This window comes from Anguilla anguilla, chromosome 5 (assembly GCF_013347855.1).
Source record: "Anguilla anguilla isolate fAngAng1 chromosome 5, fAngAng1.pri, whole genome shotgun sequence".
Taxonomy (NCBI): domain Eukaryota; kingdom Metazoa; phylum Chordata; class Actinopteri; order Anguilliformes; family Anguillidae; genus Anguilla; species Anguilla anguilla.
In genome coordinates, this window is record NC_049205.1 from 1,628,776 (window position 1) to 1,656,686 (window position 27,911).

General features: G+C 48.7%; 1 protein-coding gene across 1 annotated transcript; it reads left to right on the forward strand.

Moving 5' to 3' along the window:
- The first annotated feature begins 2,277 nt into the window (after positions 1 to 2,277).
- Positions 2,278 to 27,301, forward strand: naa15b (N-alpha-acetyltransferase 15, NatA auxiliary subunit b). The gene is made up of 20 exons (XM_035418975.1): positions 2,278 to 2,534; positions 11,613 to 11,697; positions 13,177 to 13,281; positions 14,038 to 14,195; positions 15,950 to 16,084; positions 17,061 to 17,214; positions 17,905 to 18,024; positions 19,871 to 19,966; positions 20,686 to 20,792; positions 21,082 to 21,154; positions 21,510 to 21,679; positions 21,925 to 22,077; positions 22,210 to 22,338; positions 22,506 to 22,719; positions 23,538 to 23,731; positions 24,272 to 24,380; positions 24,748 to 24,846; positions 24,978 to 25,121; positions 25,208 to 25,305; positions 25,462 to 27,301. Exons 1-20 carry the CDS (start codon positions 2,481 to 2,483, stop codon positions 25,660 to 25,662), a joined length of 2,598 nt encoding a protein of 865 aa, XP_035274866.1. The 5' UTR covers positions 2,278 to 2,480; the 3' UTR covers positions 25,663 to 27,301.
- Positions 27,302 to 27,911: the final 610 nt, after the last annotated feature.

The following is a 27,911-nucleotide window of genomic DNA, read 5'->3' on the forward strand; positions in this document are numbered from 1 at the left end:
TACTTCGATACATCCTGAATACAACAAAGGGCCCGACGTAACGTTACATAATCCAAAAATACCCATTCTCTCCGTGTGCTGAGTTTTTACACCAATTAATTAATATTACCAACGATGTATCATCATAAATGCGATCATATTTCAGTTCATTTTTATTATAACACCATTCGCACGGATTACATTCCAACAGTAGGCGTATTTGTAAATAACATTCCACCCTTTGATTTTATGTTTAAAAATTATTTGCCGGACGGTGGGATGCTTGACAGAAATGTAAATTAATTATGTGTTATTTTGAGCTTGGGATTTTTTCATGATTTATTAATATTGAACAATATTTGTGTAGCTGAAATTGACCGAAATAAAGGAAAATTGTGATTTAAAAATATATATATAAAAAAATGATACTGCCAGCGTTTATACAACATGTCACAAAATCAGTTATGGCACAGGTTTGCGGTCTGCATAGGTAATTAAGCTTTAAATTGTATTGATATGGCAATGAATGCTCTGAACAGCAGTCGGATGCTTATCTCATTGTCTTTTAAAAAGAAAAAAAAGAAAAGCAGACTTAAAATTTTAAACACCTAGCGAAGAACAAACACCACGGTGCAAGTTCTGTGATGATAGGCCATAATGTAGGAAATTGAATTCAACTGAAAACAAAATGGTTGGATGGAGAACAAAGACAGTGTAATGAATTGAATAATCTACTTTAGCTGCTCCAGTTACAAAATGGAGACAATGCAGAAGGTGAGGCATCGCATGGTCCTAGCAAAATCCTGGACTGCACATTTCTAAAGATCCAGCCCCTGTAAAGGTAATTTTACTGCACACAGATGAACAGAAGTGAACGGCTTCCATTATAGATGTGCCACAACTCCAGCCAAACACACTGAAAGCTTTTAAAGTTGTGCCCTAGCCTCTGGACTTTCCAGCTTTTCGGATTCAGACAATCTGAAACATTTCAGAAGTAAACAGCTCAGCTGGAGTCTGGAATGGCAATTTTGTGGAAGATCATGAACAGGAAAACCCAAATCCTCAGTCCACGAAACAGGAAAGCTGAATCAACAATTCACAGCATTGTGCCCATTGTGACTAGAATTTAAATGACTATGTATCTGAGCTGAGTGCTGTTCATCCCCTCTGCAACATTCATGATTAGCTGTCAATCATGTTTCTTAATTGCTGTCAGTCATCGCATGAAACCCTGCAACTCAAACATTATTATGACACAAAGAACCGCTCGGTGATGTGAAAATACAAATCGTAACATTGTGTTTTTTAAATAAAAAAAAGCCTTGCATAAACACAGACAAGTTTAGTGGCAGGTATAACAATACGATTTTAACAGAATAAATAACTTATAAACTAAAGTGTGCACTAGTCTATGGCCACAGCAGGAAATGAATTCAGAGCCTACTGGCAAAGATGTGTTTCCAAATTGAATCCAGCTGGTTTGCACAGCACTGCAAATGTTTCTATGGAAATGCATTTTATACCAATTTGTAATTATCCAAATATTATTAAAACAGCCATCCGTTTTATTGTAATAATTTGAGAACATTGCATTTATGTGTGCCTTTTTATGTGTTTTGTTGCATTAAGGCAATATAAAATGTGTTTTTGGACAGGACATCCTAACCAAATTACTAGTAAAATTATCGACCTTTCATCAACAAGTCTTCCAGTACTGGAAACTACACAATTTTACCCCTCTTCATGTCACAATATGAAACAATAGATGTCTTGTGTATAAAAGAAAATCTATATATTTTAAAGAATGGATGGAAAATGCTATAATATATGTACCACCATAAAGTTTGGATTTGTGAAGGACAGAAAATTGGGTTTTAGAAGCAATAATATATTAGTCACGGCTAACACACAAATGTCTGTTTTTTAAAAACTCCACCTTTGTTTATTACTTGTATGAATGAGTATGTTTATAAAAAGTCTTAAAGTGATTTTAAAAAGGCCCAATAATTGTATAATGCTCAGTCAAGAACTGACTTTACTTAGAATCTCTTGCATAAGAATGTTGTTGAAGATCACTCGCTGTTCAGAGATATTATTTTTATATGAATGTAACTTTAATTGTGCCTGTATGACAATGTAAATATTTTTTAATAAAAATTTTAAGACACTTGCAGGGGCATAGGGAAACAGATTCTGGCTACAACAAAAGGGACGGTACGCTTACATGCGCCCTCTAGTGTTAGCTCAAGTGTTGGTGAATGCATGCTTCAACGCAGGGGTGCCCGACGCAGACGCAGAGATCAGCTTGACCCGGAGGAGAAGTGAATCGGCCATTTTGGGCAGAAGGGGGCTTTCAGTCACCACGTGAGATAGGAGAGCCCGAAAGGGAGCGATCGAGCCAGAGCGAAGACTCGGAGAACAAGGGGAGAGAGAGGGAGAGAGAGACTTACATAGTGGTAATTCACATGTGCTGAGCTAAAGGAAATATTGTGACCCGAACAATGCCGACAGTCACTTTGCCGCCTAAGGAGAACGCTCTCTTTAAGAGGATTTTGGTGAGTATATAACCTGGCTGTAGCTTCCTAGCCAACTAGCTTGGCCACCTTTTTGGGAGACCGCTCCACCGCCGGTACCCGTTGCACGATCCCTTGCTTTTCCTCTCGGCAAAAAAACAGTCTGTGTGCAGCCGCCGGCCTAGCTTGGTATTGGTTAGCTGACTGGCTAGGTAGCTAGCTAGCACCGACAGAAGGATGATCGTGGAAATCCTGGTGAATTGTTGCGTTGATATTGGCAAAGTCTTGCTGAAACCATGAGGAGAGTAAGATGGTTCGATGGCTAGCATAAGTAGCTTGCTCAACGAAATTGTGCATTATGCTGTCGCACTGTGTGGCTAATGCCGTGGCTGGCTAACGATTTCGGGGTCTATCGTGAGATTAAAACGAGTAGTGTTTGGTTGATATTAGCCTTTCATTTGTGGGCCTGGTGGTCAGCTAACCAACTGTCTATTAACTTACTGTCCAACGATTCTCCCTTGAATTTAAATTGCGTACATAGCACATTTGCTTTGTTGCTGTGTCAGGTGCTCCACACCGGTGCGTTGGGGATGCTAGCGCTGCCGCTAGGCTAACGCTAGGTGTGCGAGGGCTCCACACAGCCTGTGCTAGCCGGCCGGCTAGGTTAGCTTGTTAGCGAGGTAGCTGTCAGAGTGAAATACTCATTTCGGCACACTTTCAGTTTTGAATTTGCTGAATAACTATTCTGCTTGTTGTCAACGCAAAAATCGCCTAGCTTGCCGACCAGTTAATCATAGTATTTTTTGGGAATACTCAGGATTGGAGTTGGCTTGCTATCTGCATGCCTTAATTGAATGGCAATTAAACTTTTGCACCAACGTATGTTGTTGCAAAAGCGTTATTTCCCTTTATTTAATCTTTAAAGTTGAAATTTAATTTTGTGGATGGAGACAGATTTCTAGGCCTGCTAGCTAGCAAACGTTAGCCACACATGCTAAATCACGGCGCGTTTAGCGACCAATCCTATTCGCCTTATGAGTAGGCTGTTAGCAAACTGCTAATCGGAATCTAACATTTTGGAAATGACAAACATGGTTTGCCAACATTAACGCAAACTTCCATAGCAAGGAGCAGTCGAGGTAACGTTAGCGAATCGCAACTTTGAGATGTCTCTCTCCGGGGCAGGTAGATAACGTTACTTGCCAAGTGCAAGAAACGCCACTTCCGAGACTGACAGGTTGCTAGCAAGGCCTGTCTTGGAAATGTCACGCAGATGCTTCCAGTTTTGTCGGAAGTCTTACCAGCAAACTTTACTGTTAGGAAAACGTACAACCTAGCTACGTTAGCTAGCTATATTAACTTGCCCTGACTGACGTCCGCCTTGTTGATAAATTGTAACCTGCCTAATTAGCGGCAAGATAGCAAATGTAGTTTACTGCTGTAATGCAAGTTGTGTCAAGTAGTCCGTGAATTTCAGCGGTACTCCTACAACAAATGTATCGATTCTGTAGTTTTTTCAAATGGCTGTCTTTGATATGGAGGGAAAGTGGGAGCTATTTAGTAGGCACGAAGTCATTATGGCACCATGTTTTTTCCAACCGCCAATATCTGTATATATGCTGTCATGCAGCCAGCTTCCATTTGTGAGATCTGTTGCATGCGGTATTCAAAATCGACTATGGTTATGGTATCTTTTTTAGGCGACTTTATCAAGTACTGTACTCTGTTCCACGGTTTTTCTACTGTTACATGCTCTGCACGTTATACATCTAAGTAGCTGTTAAGTTGCACGAGGAAAGGTAGACTGGGTGAAAGGTACTCTCATAACTTAAGTGGGGATTGTATTAATGGTTTGTTACTGTCCTTGTGAGGTCATGTGTCCACCGTTTCCTTCAGAGTTGCAAGTGCTTCACTAGTTTGGTTGCGCCAGCTGAAGGTAGCGAGCACGTGCTGATCAGGAAGTGAAGTGCGGCCGGTGGTGCCCGCTACGGTGCACTGTTCTGGTATGCGGAGTATCAGGTGCGCCGAAGAGGCACGGGGGTTATTTTGGTGTTCAAGTGCATCTGCGTGTCTGTTATTGATCCAGCACAGGGTTTTAAATGTGCATTGTTGTTCCTCTCATAACAGAAGCCATTTCATTTACTTTTGCTTACCTGTGATTTGGAAAAATAGGAAATTTCAACACAGGCCTGGTGGTTACTCCCGAGATTTCGGGTACAGGCAAAGACAATGTTATGATATTTGCATAATGCCCGCTAACATACATTCAGATTATAAAATCTGTATGTCATTTATATGTCGGAAGAGACAGAAATAACCTGTGATAGATGAGAAGTTCATGCTCCGATTCTGACATTCGCCCTTCAGTTTTTGCATTTAATAATTTCTGTTTCCATTTTGGTTGTGATATATCAACTAATCTGAAACCAGTTTTAAAATGACGAATAGTATAAATCGGCATTAAAATTAAAAGTTCAGTCTTTAAACTGCAACTCTCACTTTGTGTAAAAGTTTAATTTAACTAGTCAGTTTCTTAACTTGTCGGCCCCTAATTGGAAAAAGTGGATTGTTCAAATGTATGATTCTTTTCACAGCAATTAAATAGTATTCTTTTCTGCACAAAGCTGTCAAACGGCAAAGTATAACCAGTGAATGTGCACGCTTTCGTTTTGAAATATAGCTGGAATCGTTGTGTTTTGTATGTAAATAAAAAATAAACAATATTATAAAGCTAATATGTGTGTCCTGCAGTACCTGAATGGCTGAAATATGGCGCGGTGGCCTGTTTGCTTATGCGTTTGTGTAGCACAAAGCCGCAGAAGCCGCTCTTTTATCACTGTGGTCTTACCAGGATTTGCAGAGCGAGGGGAGCTGACAGCGCGAGCGCTTCCACCGGGCGATCTTTGCGCGTTAACGCCGCCGATGTTCGGCTCCTGGCGCGTCGCTAATGGCTACAGATGCAAATCTGCGCCAACCTCGTTCTGATCGCTGGCCTCCCTTCTGACCGCCATTGACACAAATGTGTGAAGGCGACGTGATGAAATGTCTGCCTTCAGCAGGAAATCAAAAGAGATTTTATTAATTTTTTTGTTTGTAATACAGATTTCACACAGCACTATAAAAAAACACTGAAAGGCTCAGCTTTAAGCCAGAAAAAAAATATCATTGACTACTCCTCAACTTATAGTTTTATATTTGCCCAATTAAAAAAAAGATTGGACAAATATAAAATCATTGTTTCAGCGACAGGAATGTGCCTACCCGGTATTAATGGCTTTTAAAAAGCAGTTTACCGAAACATCATCCAAACAAAAAGAAGATAAGGGTTATTACACTGAAGAGAAGCAAAATAACATTGTGTTACAGACATTTAGCAGACACTCTCATCCAGAGTGACAGAGCATCCATTTATACAGCTGGATATATACTGAAGCAATGGAGGTTAATTACCTTGCTCAAGGGTACAACAGCAGTGTCCCACCCAGGAATCGAACCTGCGACCTCTCGGTTATGAGCCCAGTTCCTTACCCACTGTGCTACACTGCCGCCCCAGCACCAGGATCAGGAATGTGCCTACCTGGTGTTACTGGCTTTTAAAAAGCCGAAACAGAATGCAAGCTAAAGCTTATTAATCGTAAATATGGTAAATGGAATCGACTGCATTTATATAGTGCTTTTATCCAAAGCGCTTTACAATTGATGCCTCTCATTCACCCATACATGCCAACGGTGAAAGGCTGCCATGCAAGGTACCAATCAGCTCATTGGGAGTAATTAGGTGTCTTGCTCAGGGACACTTCGATACGCCCAGGGCGGGGGATCGAACCGGCAACCCTCCGACTGCCAGACAACCGCTCTTACCTCCTGAGCTATGTCGCCCCACTGAAGAGAAGCTGTAGCTGTAGCTGTAGCTGTAGCATGGCTGTAGCTGTAGCATGGCTGTAGCTGTAGCTGTAGCTGTAGCATGGCTGTAGCTGTAGCTGTAGCATGGCTGTAGCTGTAGCTGTAGCATGGCTGTAGCTGTAGCTGTAGCTGTAGCATGGCTGTAGCTGTAGCTGTAGCTGTAGCATGGCTGCACTCCAGACCGCGCTTTTGACACGAGGGACGAAGGCGACGATGACACTGAAAAGCCTCTTGAGCTTTACGAGCCTGCACCGGTACCTGGCCCTGCACAGGTACCTGGCCCGGTCCATATTACCTGCAGAAGGGGTGGAACGGCAGGTTTATTCTGTGCTCCGTATGTTTTATCCAACAAAAGCACAGCTCCTGATATTAACCAACTTCCACTGATGCACGCTATTCTGTGGTGGGTTTTGTCTGTCTGGCGCTTGCCACCGTCTTGTACAGGGGACTCAGAGTCTTGAATCCTGCATGTAAAAACAGGCCTGAAATCTTTTCAGTCTGATTGCTGTACATTTTTAAATCGGAGGAATTAAATTCAGAGCAGTTTCATACCGAAAATGAAATTATGGCGAACTGAAGTTAGTGCACAAAGGAATCTTCGTTTAGCAGATTCAGTTGTGAAGTTCTGGCCTTTCATGGGTAAGACTATCAGCCCCACAGTTACAGTGACGTATTGTTCACTGAACGCACAGAAATTATACAGGCCTCTGTTTGCACTTCTAAGAAGAGATACTATTGTGTTTTATCAGAACGGTAAATGAAAAGCAAGCACATTTACACACACTGAAACTTTTCCTTCATAGTGTATCCTTTAGGCACTGTATTTAACTGTTTTATTCTGCCAGTTTCTGCCAGAGTTACCGTGTGATTCCAGCAGTTGGGCCTGTCTGTAGGTACTCGAATTAGGCATGCACTTTTTAAAGTTTTGTGTGGTTGAATCATATGGGCTGTAGAACAAAATATGGACCAAGTCACTGTTACATCACCCATTGACTCTCCATGGGCTTGGTGAAAAGTGTTTCGAAGCTTGGGAAGTGTAGTTTGTGGGCACCACCATGTTGTAGGACTTGGAGCCAGAGACAGTGCAGTAGGGAAAGGGGGGAGGGGGGGGCCTTATATGGGCATGAAGTCTGGCTGTCAACTAAGCACTTGAGATACAGTGACTTGGCAGGGACGCTGTCCTTGATTCAACCACAACATATTAAAGTCATGTCCAAATAACACAATAACTTAACAAATCGGGGGAGACATTAGACAAAGAAAAAACACCTGTTGCATCTACATTTTCTTGTGGGGAAAACAAATATTGACTTTGTGTTTTGGCCAAGTTGTTACTATTGCATTACATTACTATTGCTTTACATTGAAACGCCTATTCAGGAGCCAACTGCACTGGCACTAGTGAGCAGTGTCTCTCAACAAGACCAGGAAGTGAGCTTCAGAAACGCCGCCCGGTTTTGGCCGCTTGGGCTGAATTAGGGGGTCACGCCGTGTTTAAGTAAGACGATAAGCTGTGCAGAACAGTCTACACTGTCTTTATTCTGCTTTATATGAATTTGCTCTAAGGGTGCCAGATGTACTCTTTCCTGGTTTAACATAGAAGCAGTCTGTAATGAGCTTGGAAAAAAAGGGATTTCTGGGGGAAGTTGGTACACATTTGAAGAACTGACTGGAGTGAAAGTTGTGTGTTTATTTCTGTACATGTATCGGCACCACGCGGTGCAGCCTGAACGTTGTGAAGGTTGTGGATCGTTAAACCTCCGGTCCGGAGCATTTGCTGTCGTCCTTCAGCTTTCTGAGGCCCGTGTTCGGATGTCTTCTGCAGGGGTTATACCGCTGGAGTGGCGGTGGCTTTTTATTGGTCACAGATGGCTGTGTTTGGAAGCCTCTGCTGCATAGTGGCCTCTTTCAGGCGAAGACTCCAACCTTCAGCCTCTCTCTCTCTCTCTCCCTTCCGTGCCGGAGTCAAACTTTTTTCCCCGAGCAGTTTCCTCCCTCTTCTTTGTCTGTTGAGAGCGCTGGGCTGTGGGCCTGTTCCACGGGCTTTAAAAACGGCTTCATTGTGGAAGCGAGCGGCTGATTGTCTCCCTGTCTGACGCTGAAGGCACGGCAGAATGTAGCGCTCAGTTAAATGCACACATCTGAGAAGTGGCCTGTTTACAGAATGACGAGCTGCAGAAGATGACTCCTGTATGGTTTTTCTCTTTTTGTGTTTTTTAATTGCTCTGTATTTGGTCAGCAGCCGTCTCCCTGGTTCTGCAGGGTCGGCTGAGGAGGGAAACAGACCTGCTAATAAAATGCTTCTGAAGTACGAGGTAGTTATTGATTGTGAGTGGCCAGTGCTGTCGTGCTGGCGTGATGCAGGCTGGCACCTGTACTATTGCACTGTAAATAAAGAGTTATGACACCTTTTTTTACTGGGTGTGAAATTACCGCCATAACCAACATTGTTGCCTTTGTTTTTTTTACATCACTGCACCCACCTATCAATCAATCCCTCAGGCCCCTCCCAGACCACACCCATCTGCCCTTTCATTGGTCGTTATTGGCCGCTTTGACCTGCAGACGTTTCTTTTATTTACCGGCAACAGTTGAACGTGACGACTCGTCAGAAAGTGTCCAGGACAGACCGTCATCCTGTCAAACGGCGGGGCAAGATGGCTCAGGCTGAACGTTGGCACGTTGAGAGGGCTCTGTGTTAAGTGCAGAGTTCCAAAGCGGGACTTGCAGTAAGTTTTGGAGGACGTCCCAGAGGTGTAGCTCACCGTTGAGCTGTCATAGCCGGATAAAGGCTCAGTCCTGTGGCGTTTTTGTGCCTCTCAGACATTAATTCTGGCTTTCCTCAGGGCAGGTGTCTGATGGGTAGGTCTGTTGGTTATCGTCTTAACTTTGTATTTATTAGAGCGTGTTCCAGTTGGCAAACATAAATTGCTGCGTCTTATAGCAAAATATGCTTACTGTTGCTGTATTCTAATGTTGGCAAGCAAACCGTTTTTAAACGGAGGTTTGATAGCATAGGCTGTTTGCTGTGGGGGTGTTGCATTAAAATAAATCTTTTCATATTTTATGTTGAGGGAGTATATTTAGCTAAAGTTATGTTTGAATATTAGTTCCTGCTGGCATAGGTATAATGTATTGAAAATGTGATTCCAGTTGACTATTGTTTTATACCCTGAATGTTGTTATGGCTGAATCAAATTGCAAAATCTGATATAACTGCAGAGGTTTGTGGTTTTGTTAGTCATTTGATGCTTTTGGTCTGTTGCAGCTTAGTCCTTGATTAATTTCAGACGGGACAGAATAAGTCTATGCTCATGATATCATGGGGTTGCTCTGCTGTTGTATTGCAACATGAGGGACAGACTCAGAGAATGAGCATAAATCTGCTTTCAGAAACAAACACGTGTTTCTGTCTCCACCGTTTCAGTACTGATGTTGCCATGGGCGCAGTATGATGTTTTCCATTAGGTACGCGAAAATCAGAAGTGTTACAAGTGGGCGCTTCCTGTTGCATTGTCGTTTCGCTGCGCTGAAGCAATCCCGGAAGAAAGTGGTCCTTTCTTTCTTCTGCTTAAGTGGCTATTAATGTAGAAGCACAAACAGTCTCCCTCCATTGGAGCTTGCGGTGCCACTCCCTGCTTAATTTCCCTCCATCCGTGTGGGCCTGCGCTAGCTGCCGTTAGCCTAGCGCTCCCAGCTGAGTCTCTGATTTTGTCACAGTGCACAGGAGAGGGGGTATGGATGGAAAAAGCATCGGTTCCGACTGGCACGGCTGCCACACGTTTCACCAGACTGAGGTGGCTCCGATCTGAACTGTCGCCTGGGCTAGGCCGGGAATCCCCAGACCCCCCTGTCCATTCGCTCCAGCCCGACTGCAGCGTTGTCCCCATCGTCTCCACAGGCGAGACCCAGGCTTCTCGTAAGACCAGGCCCATCCTGACTGGTCGTCTGTGTTTGAAATTTAAAGTATGAGGGAGCAGAGCCCAGTGTGCAGTCACAACGACAGGACCTTTTTCAGCTTAGATTGTCATTGCCTTTTACTGCACATCTTATGCTTTTGCGTCTAAGCGACTTTGACATGATATCTGTGCAGCTTTATCAATCTGAAAATGTTATTCTTCCAGGGAAAAACATTTACAAATAGTCTTGCATTCCCTGATCTCCACCGGTGTGTCCAACATGGCCGCCAAATTTATGGCGCACGTTTGAATAAACATCCTGTCCTCTGGTTAAAGTGAGCTGCCTTCAGATAAAGGTCCTCTCCTCTGGAGAAGAGTTTTGTTTTTTGCCCTTTCCATTCTTCTATCGTAATCTGTCAGTCAGAACGTCTCCTTCCAGCACGGACGGATAAGGCTGCGATTGCCTTTCTGTGTTTACACACGGGTGTGTGTGTGTGTGTGTGTGTGTGTTTCTGTATGTGCATGAATGCATGCAAGTGCATTTCTGTTTTTGTGTGCATGTGTATGTAAGTGTGTTACTTTGTGCATGTGTGTGAGTGTATTTCTGTGCACGTGCGTGTATTTCTGTGCGTGTGTGTGTGTGTTTGCATTTGTGAAATATCTAGTCTGAGGTTTTGCCAGAAAGTGATCATTCTAGTTACCCAAATGACCTTCTCACAGTGAGTCTAGTCAGTCTAGGAGGCACACTTTTCATAGTGACGAGCAGAAGACTGCTTTAACTGCAGGGCCAGGTTTGCCTTTCTGTGGCTTAAACTATCTGGCATGGAGCTGGGAGGAATCACGGGGCTTAGTGTAGCTTTATTCCGTTAAACGCAGACGTGTTGAGCGCACAAGTCACTTCTCTGAAAACAGTCTCCTGCGCATTACCGTTACTGACATCAAACGCCACCGGCTAGCTTTCCCCAATCCCCTTAAACCCGGAAGAATTGGCCGTGGAGGTTGTGTAACGGACTAAATTTAACTTGGGCAGAAAATGCAGGTGATTGCGGCATTACCAGTGTGCACGCACGGGCAGGTACCGGCCTCTGAACGCTGTCAGGAGAAGAGCTCGCACGCCAACTCGGCTACCGCTGGAAGCTTCGGCTTAATGCGTGAGGCATCCTCCTCTATCCAAACCGCCATTAACTGCAATATCCCATCAGCAGCACCTTAATGCCCCTGGCAATGCCCGTCGCTGTGATTTTGGTCTGCACTGTACTGAAACCATGGACGTGATAATAAATATTCGTGTTTTTTATTGTTTTTTTTCCCTCTACAGAGATGCTACGAACACAAGCAGTACAGAAATGGGCTGAAATTCTGCAAACAGATCCTCTCCAACCCCAAGTTTGCCGAGCATGGAGGTAAAGTGTGATTGGTGGGAGACGGATGCCCACGGGGGGCAGTGGGGTGATGGTGATGGTGAGGGGTTCACGCTGGCGGAAGCCATGTTGGAGAATGGGTCTGAAAGCTGTCTGATTCCAGTCACTCACAGTGTGTTTTTTCCTACTGATAACATCAGCAGTGTTGTATAATGGTTAGGGAACTGGGCTTGTAACCAATAGGTTGCAGGTTTGATTCCCAGGTCGGACACAGCCCTTGTATCCTTAAGCAAGATGCTCAACCTGAGCTGCTTCAGTATGTATCCAGCTGTCGTTCTGGATAAGAGCGTCTGCCAAATGTAAATGTAAAAACAATGTAAAAACAAATCGCAGAGCAAAAGGATTTAATTCGGGTTAGTGAGTCCGTCCCCACACCCGTTGGCCGGGGTCCAGGGGCAGCAGTGGGCTGAGGTACCGATCGGGCTTCTGGGGAAGGAACAGTGCGTGTTTCTGTGTCACAGTAAACCACACTGTTCACCCCCAGTGGAGCCCCCATTCCCTGCAGCAGTCAGTGCCCTCTCAGTGGCGCAGCCCTGAGGCCTGTGCGCGTAACTGCAGGTGCTCAGTCGTGTTAATGACTCGCGGGGATGTTGGAAACGCAGCCCTGAACATCGTATACAATGTCGCAGTTAACGGCTGTGCTGGGTGCTAGCTGCCGTTTTTCTGGAGAGGAGAAATAGATTGTGCCAATAAAATAATTCCCCTCCTTTGTAGGGGTTGTGGGCTCTTGCAGAAATAAAGGCATTTTAATGTGTTTTGAATGCGAAACGCTCCAGCTCTGTCATCGTCCCCATTGTGCCGACCGGCGCTAACACTGTTAGCGTTCTGTGCGCTTGATCTGTAATACCAGAGCGTGCCGTTTCACACTAATGGATAGAAAACAACAGCGGTGTTAACCGTGTTTATTATGCGTGTAGCCCAGCCAAACATTACAGCTTCAGTGTGTACGCATCGGGGCTAAATGGCTTGAATATAAAACCACCTGTTTATTTGTTTATTCTGAACACCATGTCCTCGCGTCTGTGTGAGGTCACAAATATGTGATCTGAACATTCTAATGCTGATGTCACAATCACTGCTGGGGACTGAAAGCAACAGAGTTCTAGAACACTGACTTAGAATTTTGAGAAAAGGGTTATTTGCGAGTTTCTCTCAGTACTGGAGCGATGCTCTTTGGCGCGTGTGGTGAAGCGGTTACTGCACCATTACCGGTGCCGTTCTTTCTCAAAGCTCGCTACATCACTGAAGGGTGGAGCTCTGCGGTAAGTGCTCTGCTGTAATCTGGGAAACTCCCGCGCCTCTTAAAAAGCCCTTTTATCTCAACTGCACGTTCTCTCAAAATGCTTTCATCTCGACGGTGGGGCAGAGTAAATTTCTAGCGCCTTTCTGGGGAGCGTGCCCCCACCGCAGAGAGGCCCCGCCCTCACACTTCCGCCTCCCTCTTCCCCCCCCACCCTGCAGAAACGCTGGCCATGAAGGGGCTGACCCTGAACTGCCTGGGGAAGAAGGAGGAGGCCTATGACCTGGTCCGGCGAGGCCTTCGCAACGACCTCAAGAGTCACGTCTGTATCCTTCCCCTAACAGCAGGCTCCTCCCCCCCGGAGAGCCGGCCAGTGGCGCGGCAGCGCAGGGGACGACTGAGCTGGCAGTGGGCGGAGCCCTGCTGAGATTCAGGTCCCTCCTACGGGGGGGGGGTACGAAATCTGCTCTGGGTGGCGATAAGGCGGGTTTATCCTGCCGCAGACTCGGGGCTGTGATGATAGCAGCTGGAACACGGGGGGGGGGGGAGCGTTACTCAAAGATAAGCCCACATGCTAAAATGCGTTTACAGTTCACCAAGGGTCCATACTGTGCTATGAATTAAAAGGATGCTGGCCCGGATACTTCTGTACTGCAGACTCAGATGCCATTGGGTGCTTTGTAGGAATGGCTGTCAGACACCAGAGTTTGCATCGTTTCATCTGCAAAAAAAGTTAGGTTGCATGGACATCAGGAGAGAAAAAAACAGATCTTCCACTGAGATTAAGAGGGATTTCTCAATGCCGGACCTTCATGACACTGTGGTATAGAGGTACCATAGAGGTTCTGTAGGATGCAGAGTGTAAGGAGTGCTTTGAGTTGCTTTTATATATATAGCCTAGTTGTGCTACTTATATGGCCATTTTGTATTGACTGTCTTGTAGCTAAAAAGGGTCAAATCAATTCTGCTGTTTTTGGAGGAGTGCCCTTCAGAGTCCTCCCGCGGTGTTTTGGGTTTTAGCAGGGGGGCGGGGTTTCGGGTTGCGGGACGGACGCCTTCTCCTTAACCACAGACCCCCTCAGGCTGGCACGTCTACGGCCTGCTGCAGAGGTCGGACAAGAAGTACGACGAGGCCATCAAATGCTACAGAAACGCACTGAAGTGGGACAAAGACAATCTGCAGATCCTGAGAGACCTCTCCCTCCTACAGATCCAGATGCGGGACCTAGAGGGGTACAGGGTGAGTGTCTGACCCCTCCCCCCCACCTGCACACCGTCCGCATTCATCGTTTGGGTAGAACAGTACACCCTGGGTCCAATAGGAAGGCTTAATTTTGTGCCTGTCTCAGGCACTCCCCTTATGGTGACATCATAAAGAGAACAGGCCCCTTTCTAGTGACATCATAAAGAGAACAGGCCCCTGATAGTGACATCATAAAGAGAAAAGGCCCAGATAGTGACATCATAAAGAGAACAGGCCCCTTTCTAATGACGTCATAAAGAGAACAGGCCCAGATAGTGACATCATAAAGAGAACAGGCCAGGTAGGGATCCCAGTTCCATGTCATCCAGACGTCTTGCCATAGCGGAAGGGCCCGTGGCAGTGCCATTCTCCTGGCCCCCTGTGCTCCAGCCGAAATCCGCCCTGCTGTCTGTTCACCGTCACGCCCGCTGTCCCTCTGCCGTACGGCGAGGGGTGGAGTCCGCCGCTCAGCTCAGAATCTGCCGCTGGTTCTGAAACGGGCCGTGAAGCATGTCAGCGCTGATATCAGAGCTGTGATGGGTTCAGACAGCCCAGCACATCCAGTGTGCTCAGAGGTGGGATCGGGAGCTGTGATTGGTTCAGACAGCCCAGCACATGCAGTGTGCTCTGAGGTGGGATCGGGCGAGAGCGATCTCATCTGTCACGGATTACACGTGCGCTGGGGGAGGAGATCGGATCTGTGCGGCGCGTTCTGGCTGGACGGCAGCGGCGCGCTCGTGTGTGTGAGGGAGATTAGAAGCAGATGTGCAGAGGCTGCCCGCTGGAAGGGAGGATTCTGGGGGATGGGGAGGCAGGGAGGGGGGGGGGGCCGTGCGTGACGCGGGGGGGCCAGGCCGTTAGCGCGGACGTGGGGGGGTGGGGGGGGGGGGGGGGGGGCCAGCGCGGTGGCCAGCGCGGTGGCTGATGGCCTGAGCAGCTTTGAGCGTTTCTGTCTCTGCTCACCAAGCCAGGCCTGATGCCATGAGTCAGCACTGCTCTCCCCACCCTCTCTCTCTCTCTCTCTCTCTCTCTCTCATTTCTCTCCTTTTCTCTCTGTCACTCCCTCCCTCTACAATCTTTCTCCTTCTCTCCCTTCTCTCTCTCTCTCTCTCTCTCTCCAATCTCCCGTGCTCTTCACTCTCTCACTCCACTCCCTCTCTCTCTCCTTCTCTCCCTCTCTCTCTCTCTCTCTCTCTCTCCAATCTCCCGTGCTCTTCACTCTCTTCCACTCTCTCTCCCCCCCCGCGTGTGCTGTAGCGGGCTAGCGTGCTCTGCTCTGCTCTAGTGGGGTAATGAGCTCGTAGCGGCGCTGGACCCAGGCCAGGCTGGTGCGGCGCTCGCTAGTTTAGGAGACTCAGCAGAAGCTCTCAGAGAATCTTTCATCCCCGCTGCTTTAAACATGGAGCCATTCAATCCCCGCTCTGCAGCCCTGGGGCCTGCAGGCACACATTATGTTGCTTAGGTTTTTTTGGGGGGTCTGAGCTTTTGCTAGATCAAGGGCTTCATTTCTCTAAGACACAGTGCCACCATGCATGAGCATTTCTCCTATTTATTTATTAGCATAGATTTTACTGTTTAGTTTTATGCGATATTTTCACGTGTCACTCCTTATACGTCTCACATACCATACATCTGAACTGCTTGTGAAAAAAGCGGCCATGTTTTTAAAGCGTCTTGGGCAGCGGGCTGTGACCCACCCTGGATTCAACCTCGCGACCCCTAACAGATGGTTGTGTGTGCTGGCTCTGCAGGAGACTCGGTACCAGCTGCTGCAGCTGAGGCCGGCCCAGAGAGCCTCGTGGATCGGCTACGCAATAGCATACCACCTCCTGGAGGACTACGAGATGGCTGCAAAGATCATAGAAGAGTTCAGGAAAACGCAGCAGGTGAGTTCCCTGCGTGTGGGAGCGAAGCGTTCGTATGTGAAGCCCGAGCCACGCATTCAGAGATCTGCTCTTCCTTACGCTGACAGGTTTGATCTTTCTTTGATCGATCACATCTGACATTGTCAACTTTGGCCAGCAGAGGTGCTCAGTTTTACACTTTCCACCCCTTTACACACACGCACGCATGCTCTCACACACACACCCGTGTGAGAGTGTGAGGGGGGTGGGAGAGGCAGTGGTGAGCTGTCCAGCAGGGTCCCGCGAACTCAAAAAACAGCGTGAGTCACAAACTCCCCACGCTCCCTCTTCTAATTATCACCCGTTTGTTTTCACTTTGAGAACACCCCCCCTCCCCACCCCCCCCCCCCCCCCCCCCCGGGTTTATTTATAGCTCCTTTCCGCTTTCTATTCGCGAGGTCGTTTCCCTGTGGAGGGTGGAGCCGCGCGTCCTGTCTGTTTATGGAGGCGGTAAAAGCGGTGTCGCTGACGTCCGAACCCTTTTCCCCGGCAGGAGAGCGCGCCCGTGGGCTGAATGGGTGCTGTAGTGCCACAATGGCGCGTCGCCGCGGTTACGTCCCCCGATAAGGGCCCCGGGTTTCCTGGAATTGTGCGGCCCTGTATTTCCCTTCAGCTCTGAGGTTCTGTGCCCGCATTGGGTCGGGTCGGGCTGGGTCGGGTCGGGTGGGCCTGGTGTTTCTCCAGCGGTACCCCCAATTCCCCGCCCTTCGCCCCTCAGGACGTGGGGGTCCTGCGCTGTGATCTGTGCTGAAGAGGTGTCCTCGAGTCTGCCTGCACCATGGCTGAATAACTGCGCTCAGGCACTAAACTCTCTGCCCAGGGTTTCCCCGCGCAGCCTGCAGGGGCTCACTGGTTGCCGTGACATCGGGTCGCGTTGTGGGGCTGTGCTTATCTCACCTGTGCGGCTGTGCTTATCTCACCTGTGCTCATCTCACCTGTGCGGCTGTGTGTGTTGCAGACTTCTCCAGACAAAGTGGACTATGAGTACAGCGAGCTGCTGCTCTACCAGAACCAGGTTCTCCGAGAAGCCGGCCTCTACAAAGAAGCGCTGGAGCACCTCATCACCTACGAGAAGCAGATCTGCGACAAGCTGGCGGTGGAGGAGACACGAGGTGCGGTACCCCTCACCCTAAAAAACCCCCCCTCCCCCCTCCCTCACTGAACAAGGGATCCTGCACCATTTGCATACCTTCTTCCTGCCATTAATGAGTGCCCAGATCTCATACTATCGGTGGTTCACCATTTAGCATTATTCTTTGATATACACCTTAACCCTTTGAACTAGTTTTTTGGAACTTTTTTCAAAGACGCGGATGTTTCCCAGATTACAGCTGAGCACGTATTGCAGAGCTCCACCCTTCAGTGATGTAGCGAGCTTTGAGAAAGAACGGCACCGGTAATGGTGCAGTAACCGCTTCACCACACGCGCCAAAGAGCATCGCTCCAGTACTGAGAGAAACTCACAATTAACCCTTTTCTCAAAATTCTAAGTCAGTGTTCTAGAACTCCATTGCTTTCAGTCACCAGCAGTGATTGTGACATCAGCATCAGAATGTTCAGCTAAGAACATTCTAATCACATATTCGTGATCTCACACATGTGAGAAGTGTGTACATATCTTAAAGTCTAATGCATCAAGCAGCCACTGAGTTCATGGCTGTCTATATTAGGTTCTGGCAGAGCCACCCTATTGGTCAGTTCCCGCTGGTCTCCCTGTGGGTGATTGTGATGTGTCTGGTGTAGTGCTGGCGGACGGGACGGTGTGTTTGGTGGTGTGTTTGACGGTGCTCTCCTCTCCACAGGGGAGCTGTTCCTGAAGCTGGAGCGTTTGGACGAGGCCACAGAGGTGTACCACCGCCTGCAGGAGCGCAACCCGGAGAACTGGTCCTACTACCACGGCCTGGAAAACGCCCTCAAGCCCGGTACGCACATTTTAAAAAATACCCCCCCCCCTCCTGTTCCCCCTAGTGCTCACCATTGCAACCTCCGCCATCGATTCAGGGGAGCGCAGACGAGCTCATTCTCGCGAATCGCGGTCGCACAGACACGAGTCGGAGGAAGATGCTTCACGTGCAGCTCGACCTGCCTGAGGCTCATCAGAGCTCCGGTCCTTTTGGGTGTAGAGAGCGTGCGTGAGACAGGAGCTCTGCGCCAGGCTGCCTTCCAAAATCCGCTCCTGAAGCGTCTGTGCAACCCTCCCGCTGCCGTCCTCTGAAAGAGCAGCGGCTCCTCACACGGCCTGCGCCTCCTCCTGCTGCTGCGGCTCCTGCTGCTGCGGCTGGGATGCAGACGTGCTGCTGTCAGAAAGCCAGCGGATGTTTTACCGGTCCTGCCGCCGGTGTTTACCGAGGAGCCCAAACAGGGCCGGGGAGCCCCATTAATCAGCCGCTCCGGTGTCCGGCGGTCGCCGTGGTTCCCCCCCCTCGGTGAAACGCACGGGCGCTGCGGTAGGTCTGGGTCTGAGCAGCCTTGGCCCCGCGCCGCTGTTTGGGCTCGCCGGCGGGAGAGCTCCGTCCCTCAGCGCGCTGAGGTCGTCCCAAGGTCGCTCTGCGCGCCTGCGTTACGTTTCGTTTGCTCCGCGGAAGCAGAGGCAGCCTTCCTGAAAGTGTGTGTGTTTTATCCTGCGGAATATTCGCTGGGATTTTAGAAATCGGAGATGGGAACGCCCATGAACCCCGCGTACAGGTATAGGCGGGAAACAGAGAGGTCAGAGGTCGGGGAGGAGCTCAGAGTCTCTCCGCATGCGGCTTTACAGAATCGAGCCTCTCTGTTCTGATTGGTCCGTTATGCCACACATCCTGATTGGCCACTCGTCGTTCGTTACCGCCATCAACGCCGACAGCCCTTCCCATTCAGGCCACGCCCCCACAGCTCGGTCAGCGTTAATCGAGCGTCGGCCCTTTTGTGTAGCGCCAGACAGGCGCTTCGACCCCGGCGTGACCCCAGCGAGACCCGATATCCTCCATTAACAGCGCTGAGCTGAGGCTTGAGCTACAGATGCACGGCGTCCGGGGAAACGTACTCAGACGTGAGAGAAACGATTCTTTAAAAAACTACCTGTTTTACTGTGGTAGTACTGAGGTTCACTCTGAGCCCTCTGTCTTTTTCTCTCGTTTTTAAATGGTGTAGTCTGTGCGTTTTTTTTTACCCCCTCCCCCTCTTTTTCCCCCCGTTTTTGGAATGGCCAGCCGCGTGTTTTTTCAGCACACTGTGTGAAATCCAGTCTGGTATCAGATGAGGACAGAGGGCTGGGCCTACTGTGGCCCACAGGGAGAGGAGCCAGTCAGCTTCAGGGAGAGAGGGAGGGATTCACAGCGTTAGCGCACATCAGCGCCCTCTGGTGGTCAGTCAGGGCCCTGCGTGTGAAGCATGAGTCCAGCTGGTTAGCTGCAGAGCGATATGCAGGGGCTGCTGACATCACTCTGTTCGGAGGAGGGCGCAGGCGGCTTTGGGCTCTAGAAGCTGTAGAACAGCTGTCTCTAACCCCCCAGGGCTTCTCCTACCCTTTCTGCTCCAGGGACCCCCACCCAGGATCAAAGGCACCCAGGGCGCCCCAATCACAAAAAGGGTTACATAAAAAGAAAATATTTCCCCAAATCTGTATTTTAGTCATTGCACATAAAGAGTGTCCAGGGGCCCCCTACAGTAGCTTCAAAGACCCCCCCAGGGCCCCCCTGTTGAAAACTGAGGCTCGAACCTGGTGGTTTCCTTCAGTCAGCTGATATCAACAGCCTCTGACTGCTGTCTGCCTGTCTGTCTGTCTTCCAGCCAGCGTGGAGGAAAGGCAGAAGATCTACGAGGAGGCGTGGGTCCAGTATCCCAAAGGCCTGGTCCCCCGTCGGCTTCCCCTCAACTTCCTGTCAGGTGAGTCGGGTTTTTTATTTTTTCCTTTCCTCCGTGCGCCACTGTAATTTCATTTAGGGGAGATGATTTAGAGAGCAGGCACTATCCCCCGGAAACGCCGCTGCCGGTTTAATGTGATAAATGAATTATTGAGTGAGCTTTGCTACACTTGCGGCGGTAATGGGGGGGGGGGGGGGGGGCGACGGGGGTGCGGCTTGCTTGTTGTGGTCAGCCTTGCGGCGTCTCCAGGCCCGGCTGTGCAGCGTTTACCAAAAATACATCTGCACACTGTAGATAACCGCAGTTCCACACCCACCGGTCTGTGTGCAGTAGGAGGAGCAGGAAGTGGCTTTATACAGTTAGCCAGCCTTCCTGTTCCTGTTGTGTTGGCCTCGTAATCTTATTATCTAATTGGTTCTGTTGTTTCGGTAGTCTAAACACAACTCTTTGCCCTGTTTCAGTAGTCAAAGCCCAACTCTTTGCCCTGTTTCAGTAGTCAAAGCCCAACTCTTTTTTTTCCCATAACTGGAATATATCTGCGAACTTCAGGCTGTGTAACTGCTTGCTACAGGTACCCGGCCTCTGTCAGCCTCTTGGTGACAGATGAACATGCAGAATAGGAATCGACAGGGCCCTGCGTGGCCTGTGCTCCAGGCTAATGAACGAGCGCCAGCGCAGCGTGTTTGTGTTTCCTCTGGTGATGACCTAATCGCTCGTTTCCCCTCCCGTGTCCCGCTCAGGTGAAAAATTCCGCGAGTGTCTGGATAAGTATTTAAGAATGAACTTCAGCAAAGGCTGCCCGCCCGTCTTCACCACGCTCAAGTCCCTGTACCACGACAAGGAGAAGGTGAGCGCACGCGCTGTCCCGCGGAATTATTACGCTTATTACCCATAACGCACTGCTTTCCTGCTCAGGTTCCTTCAGTCTATGGGTACAAAGTAACATGAGAATCTACAGGCTTATCGCTCTGACTGCGGTGATGTCACTTGTTTTTTCCTCAGTGATCTGTTCAGTAGTTTTGCCTCATTGTGTTTGTATTGAGTTTCTGAGGTCTGGGTTATTGGTGTCTGCTTGTGAATACACGGGAACTCTGTGATTTATTTTTCCTGTGTTTCTCTCTCTCTTCTTCCTGCAGGTGTCCATAATCGAAGAGTTAGTAGTGGGCTATGAAACGTCTTTAAACGTCTGCCGAATGTTCAATCAAAACGGTACGTGTGTGTGTGTGTGCGTGTGTCACAGCCAGCAAATCTCTGGACTTGACTTATAAATAACTGACATGTGTCGTGCATAAATGAAATTGTCCCACAAAGAAGGGGGGGGTGTTTGAATTGAGAAGTACTGTGATACTCAGATACTTAATAAAACCATGAACGCCACAGAATTACTTTACGGGCAGCTGCACAGATCCATAGCGGATCATTGGTTGAGCAGAATCGGGGGTGCGCTGTACTTGGCCATGGTGTCCCGTTTTGGGGTGCGTCGGGGGGAGATGCAGGGGGGAGACAGGAGCCTTTTCGGGCCTTGTATCCACGGTAACGCGCGGTGCGTGCGCTGGCCTTTCAGACGACGGGAAGGAGGAGCCGCCCACCACGCTGCTCTGGGTGCAGTACTTCCTGGCGCAGCACTACGACCAGATCGGGCAGCAGACGCTGGCGCTGGAGTACATCAACACCGCCATCGAGAGCACGCCCACCCTCATCGAGCTCTTCCTCATCAAAGCCAAAATATACAAGGTGAGACGGTGTACCCCTCTTCCACGGGTCGGAGACAGGGTCCGTCCCGGAGAACTCCTCTCCCTAAACTCAGGCCAGTGGTAAACGCTTTGTCCTTTCGGAAAAAGTTAAAGCTAGTTTCAAGTTCCCTGTAGATCTCCCCCATCTCTGTACAGTGATGTCATAATGTAATGCCTCCACGGTAACCTCTGTACCGTATATGGTGTTCTGTGCTGTGAAGTCATAATGTTACGTTTCCACGGTAGCACGCGGGGAACATCAAAGAGGCGGCGCGGTGGATGGACGAGGCCCAGGCGCTGGACACGGCCGACCGCTTCATCAACTCCAAGTGCGCCAAGTACATGCTGAAGGCGGGCATGGTGAAGGAGGCAGAGGACATGTGCTCCAAGTTCACCCGGGTGAGGGGGGGGGTTACCTGGGGGGGTGGGGTGTTATTGTAACTTGCAGCACGCGATCACTTGATCCCTGTGTCCCGTGATTGGCTGTATTGCGGGTAATAATGAAAGACGTGTGGTCTGCTCTCTGTCCAGGAGGGGGCGTCGGCGGTGGAGAACCTGAATGAGATGCAGTGCATGTGGTTCCAGACGGAGTGCGCGCTGGCGTACAAGTCCATGAACAAGTACGGGGACGCGCTCAAGAAGTGCCACGAGATCGAGAGGGTAGGTCCCCGCTTAAAAAGTGCCCTTAATATCAGGAAACGGGTCACACCCTGGAAGGGGAGGTGAGTTCATGGTGTAATCAGCTGCTTTAATTGATCGCTTAAGTGCCAAACAGACGCCCCGCCCCGCCCTGTCCCTAAATGCCCCGAGTTTGTCTCCCTCGGCAGCATTTTGTGGAGATCACGGACGACCAGTTTGACTTCCACACGTACTGCATGAGGAAGATGACGCTGCGCTCCTACGTGGACCTGCTCAAGCTGGAGGACGTGCTGCGCATGCACCCCTTCTACTACAAGGCGTCCCGGACCGCCATCGAGATCTACCTCGCTCTCCACGACAACCCGCTGACCAATGAGAACAAGGAGCTGGAGGCCGACACGGGTGAGCGAGGCCACGCCCGGTTACGGCGTGGCCTAGCAACTAGCTGTTGCTAGGCAGAAAGCCTGTACCCATTCTGGTTTCTGGACGTGTCATTTCCTGTACTTTCAAAGCTTGCAGGCTACCTTATTTCCTGTTCGGGGTCGTTGTGACATCACAGCCCTTCAACCGCTGGAGAACGGACCTTGCCAGAATTCTAGCTCCGGGGTTTATAAATAACATGCTTGACACCAAAAGGAAATGTCATATTTCCGCTTATAAATTTGAAAAACAGAAGTGTGTCTTTATCTAGCGGCTCACCGAATGCTTTGACTGAGAGGATAAAAGTGCTCCATGTTTCAGTATGTCTCCATTATTAGGCCCAGGCTGTAGATGGATTGTACACAGAGAGAGGAACTTTAGGTTGGGATGAAAGTGCTTTCAGACTGCTGCGCTCAGACTGGCTCTCTCAGATCAAAGCAGTTTTGATGGTGCTGTGGCCGGTGAAGTAGGACAGTCGAGCGAACAGTGGAACGGCTTTTCAGCAATAAAGAGGTAGAATTTGCAAGATTGGACAGACAGGCTGAAGAGGATTATAAAGCCTCTATTTTATGGTTCTCGGCGCTTTAAATAGGATTTACTCTCAACCCTGCTGTCGCCTGATTTGTGAATCTCTGGGCTTGGCCATTCTGGTGCTTTAAAGACTATCTGCAGTTGAGGTGAACTGCACTGTGGGTAACGATGCGTTTGAGGTGCAGTGGAGGTGAAGTGCATCATGGGTAACGGTGTTTGGGGTGCAGTCGGGGTGAAGTGCATCATGGGTAACGGTGTTCTCCGTGCAGCGAACCTCTCGGACAAAGAGCTGAAGAAGCTGAGGAACAAGCAGAGGCGAGCGCAGAAGAAGGCCCAGCTGGAGGAGGAGAAGAAGAACGCCGAGAAGGAGAAGCAGCTGAAGAACCAGAAGAAGAAGAAGGAGGACGACGACGAGGAGATCGGCGGGCCCAAGGAAGAGCTCGTCCCCGAGAAACTCGCCAAGGTGGGACTGGGACCGGGGCGGGGTGAGGCGGGCCAAGGTGTGGTCGGGGCTGGGGCAGGGTCCAGGTCAGAGAGGAAAGAAATTAAACCTGCACAGGCATTGGTGGAATGGCCTGGAGGTAATACGTAGGTGTTTCACCTACGCCTTCACTAGCATGTGGCTAAAGGACACTTGGCTGACCGTGCAGTTGCACAATATTACAGTTCATCAGCACCAAGTCTTTCCAGTTGCCATGCCAGTCATTAGGGACTGAGGGTATATTTGCACTCGTAAGATGTGTAAAAGAGAACGAGAACATGAAAAGAAATACGTCCCGATCAAATTGCATGATCATAATAAACGAATGTAAATTCTTAATTTTTGTATGTGCCCCAATGTTAGATCTTTATTGTGATCTTTAGGAAACTCTGTAAACGGTTGATTTAAAATGCTGCCCGTCTGAATTCCCAGTTCATAGAACCACAGAAGACCAGATCGATGAGGAGGGAAGTCCACGGCGTTTAACTTTCCCCTCTTGTTCCGTGTGTTTCACCTCCACAGGTAGAAAATCCACTGGAAGAAGCCGTCAAGTTCTTGACTCCCTTGAAAAACCTCGTGAAAAACAAGATAGACACTCATCTCCTGGCATTTGAGATCTACTTTAGAAAAGGTAAGCGTCCGTAATGTCACAGAGTGCTGTCGAGTTGTTTGGGGGGAGGGGAGGAAGTCTATGGTACTTCAGGATCAGACATCCAGTGGATTAAGAGGCAGATTACATCTCCCAAAAGGCCTCTTCTCTGCGGCTGCACCAGTACCGATGCATTTAATACTGTGCCAGGGCAAATCAATATTACAGCTTCCTGTAGAAATCATAGAATGCATTCCTAAGTGGTTGGTTTGATGTCACAGGCACAAGCCTGGCTCAGCTGATTTGTTGGAGGATGGCGGATTTCACCTAAACTGATACACCAGGGTTTATTTTCCCATAATGCCTGGCGTGTGCAGTCTAACGGCTTTAACTGCTTCTCTCCCTGCAGAGAAGTTCCTGCTGATGTTGCAGTCGGTGAAGAGGGCTTTCTCCATCGACCCAGACCACCCCTGGCTCCACCAGTGTCTAGTGCGCTTCTTCAAAGGAGGTGAGTTGCTCGCAGTGGAGGTGTTTGGCTGTGTGGGATATCACGCGTGATGGTGAGCAGAATGAGGTGTGAGGATTCTCTCCGCGGCGGTTCTCCCGCGCTGACCGTCTCCATCCCGCTTCGCTCCGCAGTGTCGGAGAGCAAGGACCTCCCGGAGGCCGTGCGCACTGTTCTGAAGCAGGAGATCTCCCGCCTCTTCGGCGAGAGCGACGCCAAGAGCTTCAACGAGGTCTTCCTCAGCAAGCACTCCGACTCCATCCCTCACAGAGTTGCAGGTGAGCACGGGGCGCTACGCCAACCTTGTCTGCTCCTCCACGGGCTCCGCCTTTCCTGGCTGACCTTTGACCTTGACCCCCCACAGCTGCCAGAATGATGTTCTACCTGGACCCCAGCACGGAGAAGAAGGCCGTGGAGCTGGCCACCTCACTGGACGAGTCCCTCAACAACAGGAGCATTCAGGTGAGCTTTAGCTCTGACCGTCACCATGGCTACCGGAGACACATCCTCAGTGACTCTAAGGCGTTTCTGTAGACTCACCCCCTGGGTGTTGATTTGTGTTGCTGTGGAGATGGAGGGAGTGCCCTTTACCCAGAATCCTCTTGTTCCTCCCCTCAGATCTGCACGGAAGTGTTGGCGAGCCTGCGTGACGGCGCCCTTGGCGACGGGCAGCCGATGGTGGAGGGGTACCGCGCAGAGTGTCAGAAGCTCTTCCCCTACACGCTGGCCTTCATGCCCCCCGGCCACGAGGAGAACATGAAGATCACCGTCAACGGCGACGCGTCCGGCGAGCCCGAGGAGCTGGCCAATGACATGTGAGGGAGCCGGGGCGGGGGAGGAGGGGAGAGCAGCAGCGAGAGACTCGCCGAGCCCGCCGCCGGGGCTCTCCCTGGCGCCCCCTGCTGGTCTCCTGAGGTCCGGACTGAATAACGATGGCATTGTATTTGAGAAGAGAGAGATGGTTTAAAAAAAAAACAAAAAAAACAGAGAAGAGAATAAAAATGGCCATTTTACGTTTTTTAATCTTGCTGATGACTACTCTCTAACTGAAAATAAACAGTAAACACTCAAAAAAAAAAGAAAAACAAAAAAAGAGGGCAAGTCTCTGGAGACTGAACGAACAGCAGCGGGTAGCTCTGGAGGAGGCGCAGTAGCAGAGCAGTTAAGTGTAAACCACGTTCTCTCTACTTCCCGTGTTTTTAAAAGTAATTTATAAAAAATAAAAATATGAAAGTGATAAATAGAGGCGAGGACACACCGCGGGAGGGTGGGGTGTGGGGGAGGGTTTGGTGTGTGCCAAAAACCACTCCTTGAAAGAAAAAAAAACGTTAAAAAAAGAGAAGGGGATTGTGGGAAGGAGGAGGTCCCTGCAGTTTGGCGCTTGGTTCGAACCCTGAGCACAAGGAGAGGAGCGCGGTGGCGGGGGGGGGGGGTGGCGGGGTTGTGGTCCAGTCTGTCGGCCTGCTGTTCCAACGGCAGAGCTCGACACACGGTTAACGGGAGCCAAGAAAGACTTCCCCTCCCCCCCTCTGAGGTAGGGGTCAAAGGTCGCAGTATGAATGGCAAATGCTGTTTGCTTTTTTTTTTTCTTTCTCCTGATGGGTTGCCATGTAAAAATTGAATTTGGTGATGTACAAAGCAGTATCTTTCTGGAAAAAAAAAACAGTTATTCCTCCCCAGCACCGGTATGGCTGTACATTACAGTTTCCTTTTCTCTGTCTTAACTTGAATGAGAGAAGTGTTTTTGTTTTTAGTTTTTTTTTTTTTGTTTTTGGTTTGTTTATTTGTTTGGGAAATGTTAATAGTCCAGACATGATATATAACAGTTTCTAAAAATAAAGCAGGCATTTGTCAGTCATACTGGATTCTTTATAACGACCCACACAATCACACAACAACAAACGTCATTAGATATCAGTCCATACTGCGGAGCAGCTGAGCTTTTTTTGTTTTCTTTTAAACGGTGGAAGAGAGACGGTCCGCGAGCGGTAAGATTTGTGTACAGACTCTTTTCCGGTTCCCCTGCGCAGTACTGGATCTGCCCACCCAGCGATACCTCTGGAGCTTCCTCCACATGCCAAGGTTGTTGTTTTCGGTTTTGTAATAATAAACGTAAAACACACATTTCTCACTCTGCAGTTTCAAGAAAGGCCCCAGACTTTGTACAATTTAAGAACAGGGGGGGGCCAGTTAATATAAATATATTTAAGTGTGTGTGTTTGTGTGCATGTGTGTATATATTTGTGTGTGTGTGTATGTATATATATATATGTGTATACGTATATATACACACACACACATGTACATAAATGCATATGTGCATACATACACACGGATACTTCTTTTGCCCCCAGGATTGGATCAGCATCCTTTTCAGTTGTAATGTTAATACTCCCCTTGTTGTCAAACACATAAGAGGAACCAAATATACGATGCAATAAACTGTTTTGAAAAAGTACACTGTATTCTGGTTGTGCATTAAATTTGAAATAGAACTTTTAAATAAGAGTGAATGATTTTTAAGAAACATATATTCTGTAAGCAGTGGTCCATTTGCTTTGACCATGTTCGGCATGATCTTACTAAAACAGGCTGCCATGTTCACAAAGGATTTATCAAAATGCTACTTAAGTTGGAACATGACTACATGACTTCAACGTATTGCAGTTAATGTATATATTTGTTGCAGGGGGGACAGTGAAATTTGAAAAATGTCCTGTGTGATCCCACACAGATTCAGTGTGTCCAACCTAACAAAACCGCTATTTTAGAACCCGTGGAAGTCACTCATTTTTTTTTCTTGTTTTACACAAAATATGTTTTTAATATCAGTGGTTTGAGGCCATGTGACTCCCTCACTGAGACTGTTTGACAGTTTTAATGGTTCATTGTCACTGTGCTCTAGTGGCACCTTTGCCAGAGCATAGAAACGGTGTGCTCTCAATTTTAGAATATAACGCACTGGTGCCATAGATTTCACCTGGGATAGTCACCTGGCTAGTCCAAAAGCAGCCCAGCATAGATGAAATTTGTCCTCTTTGATCATTGATGAAGGTAAAATGGTTCTG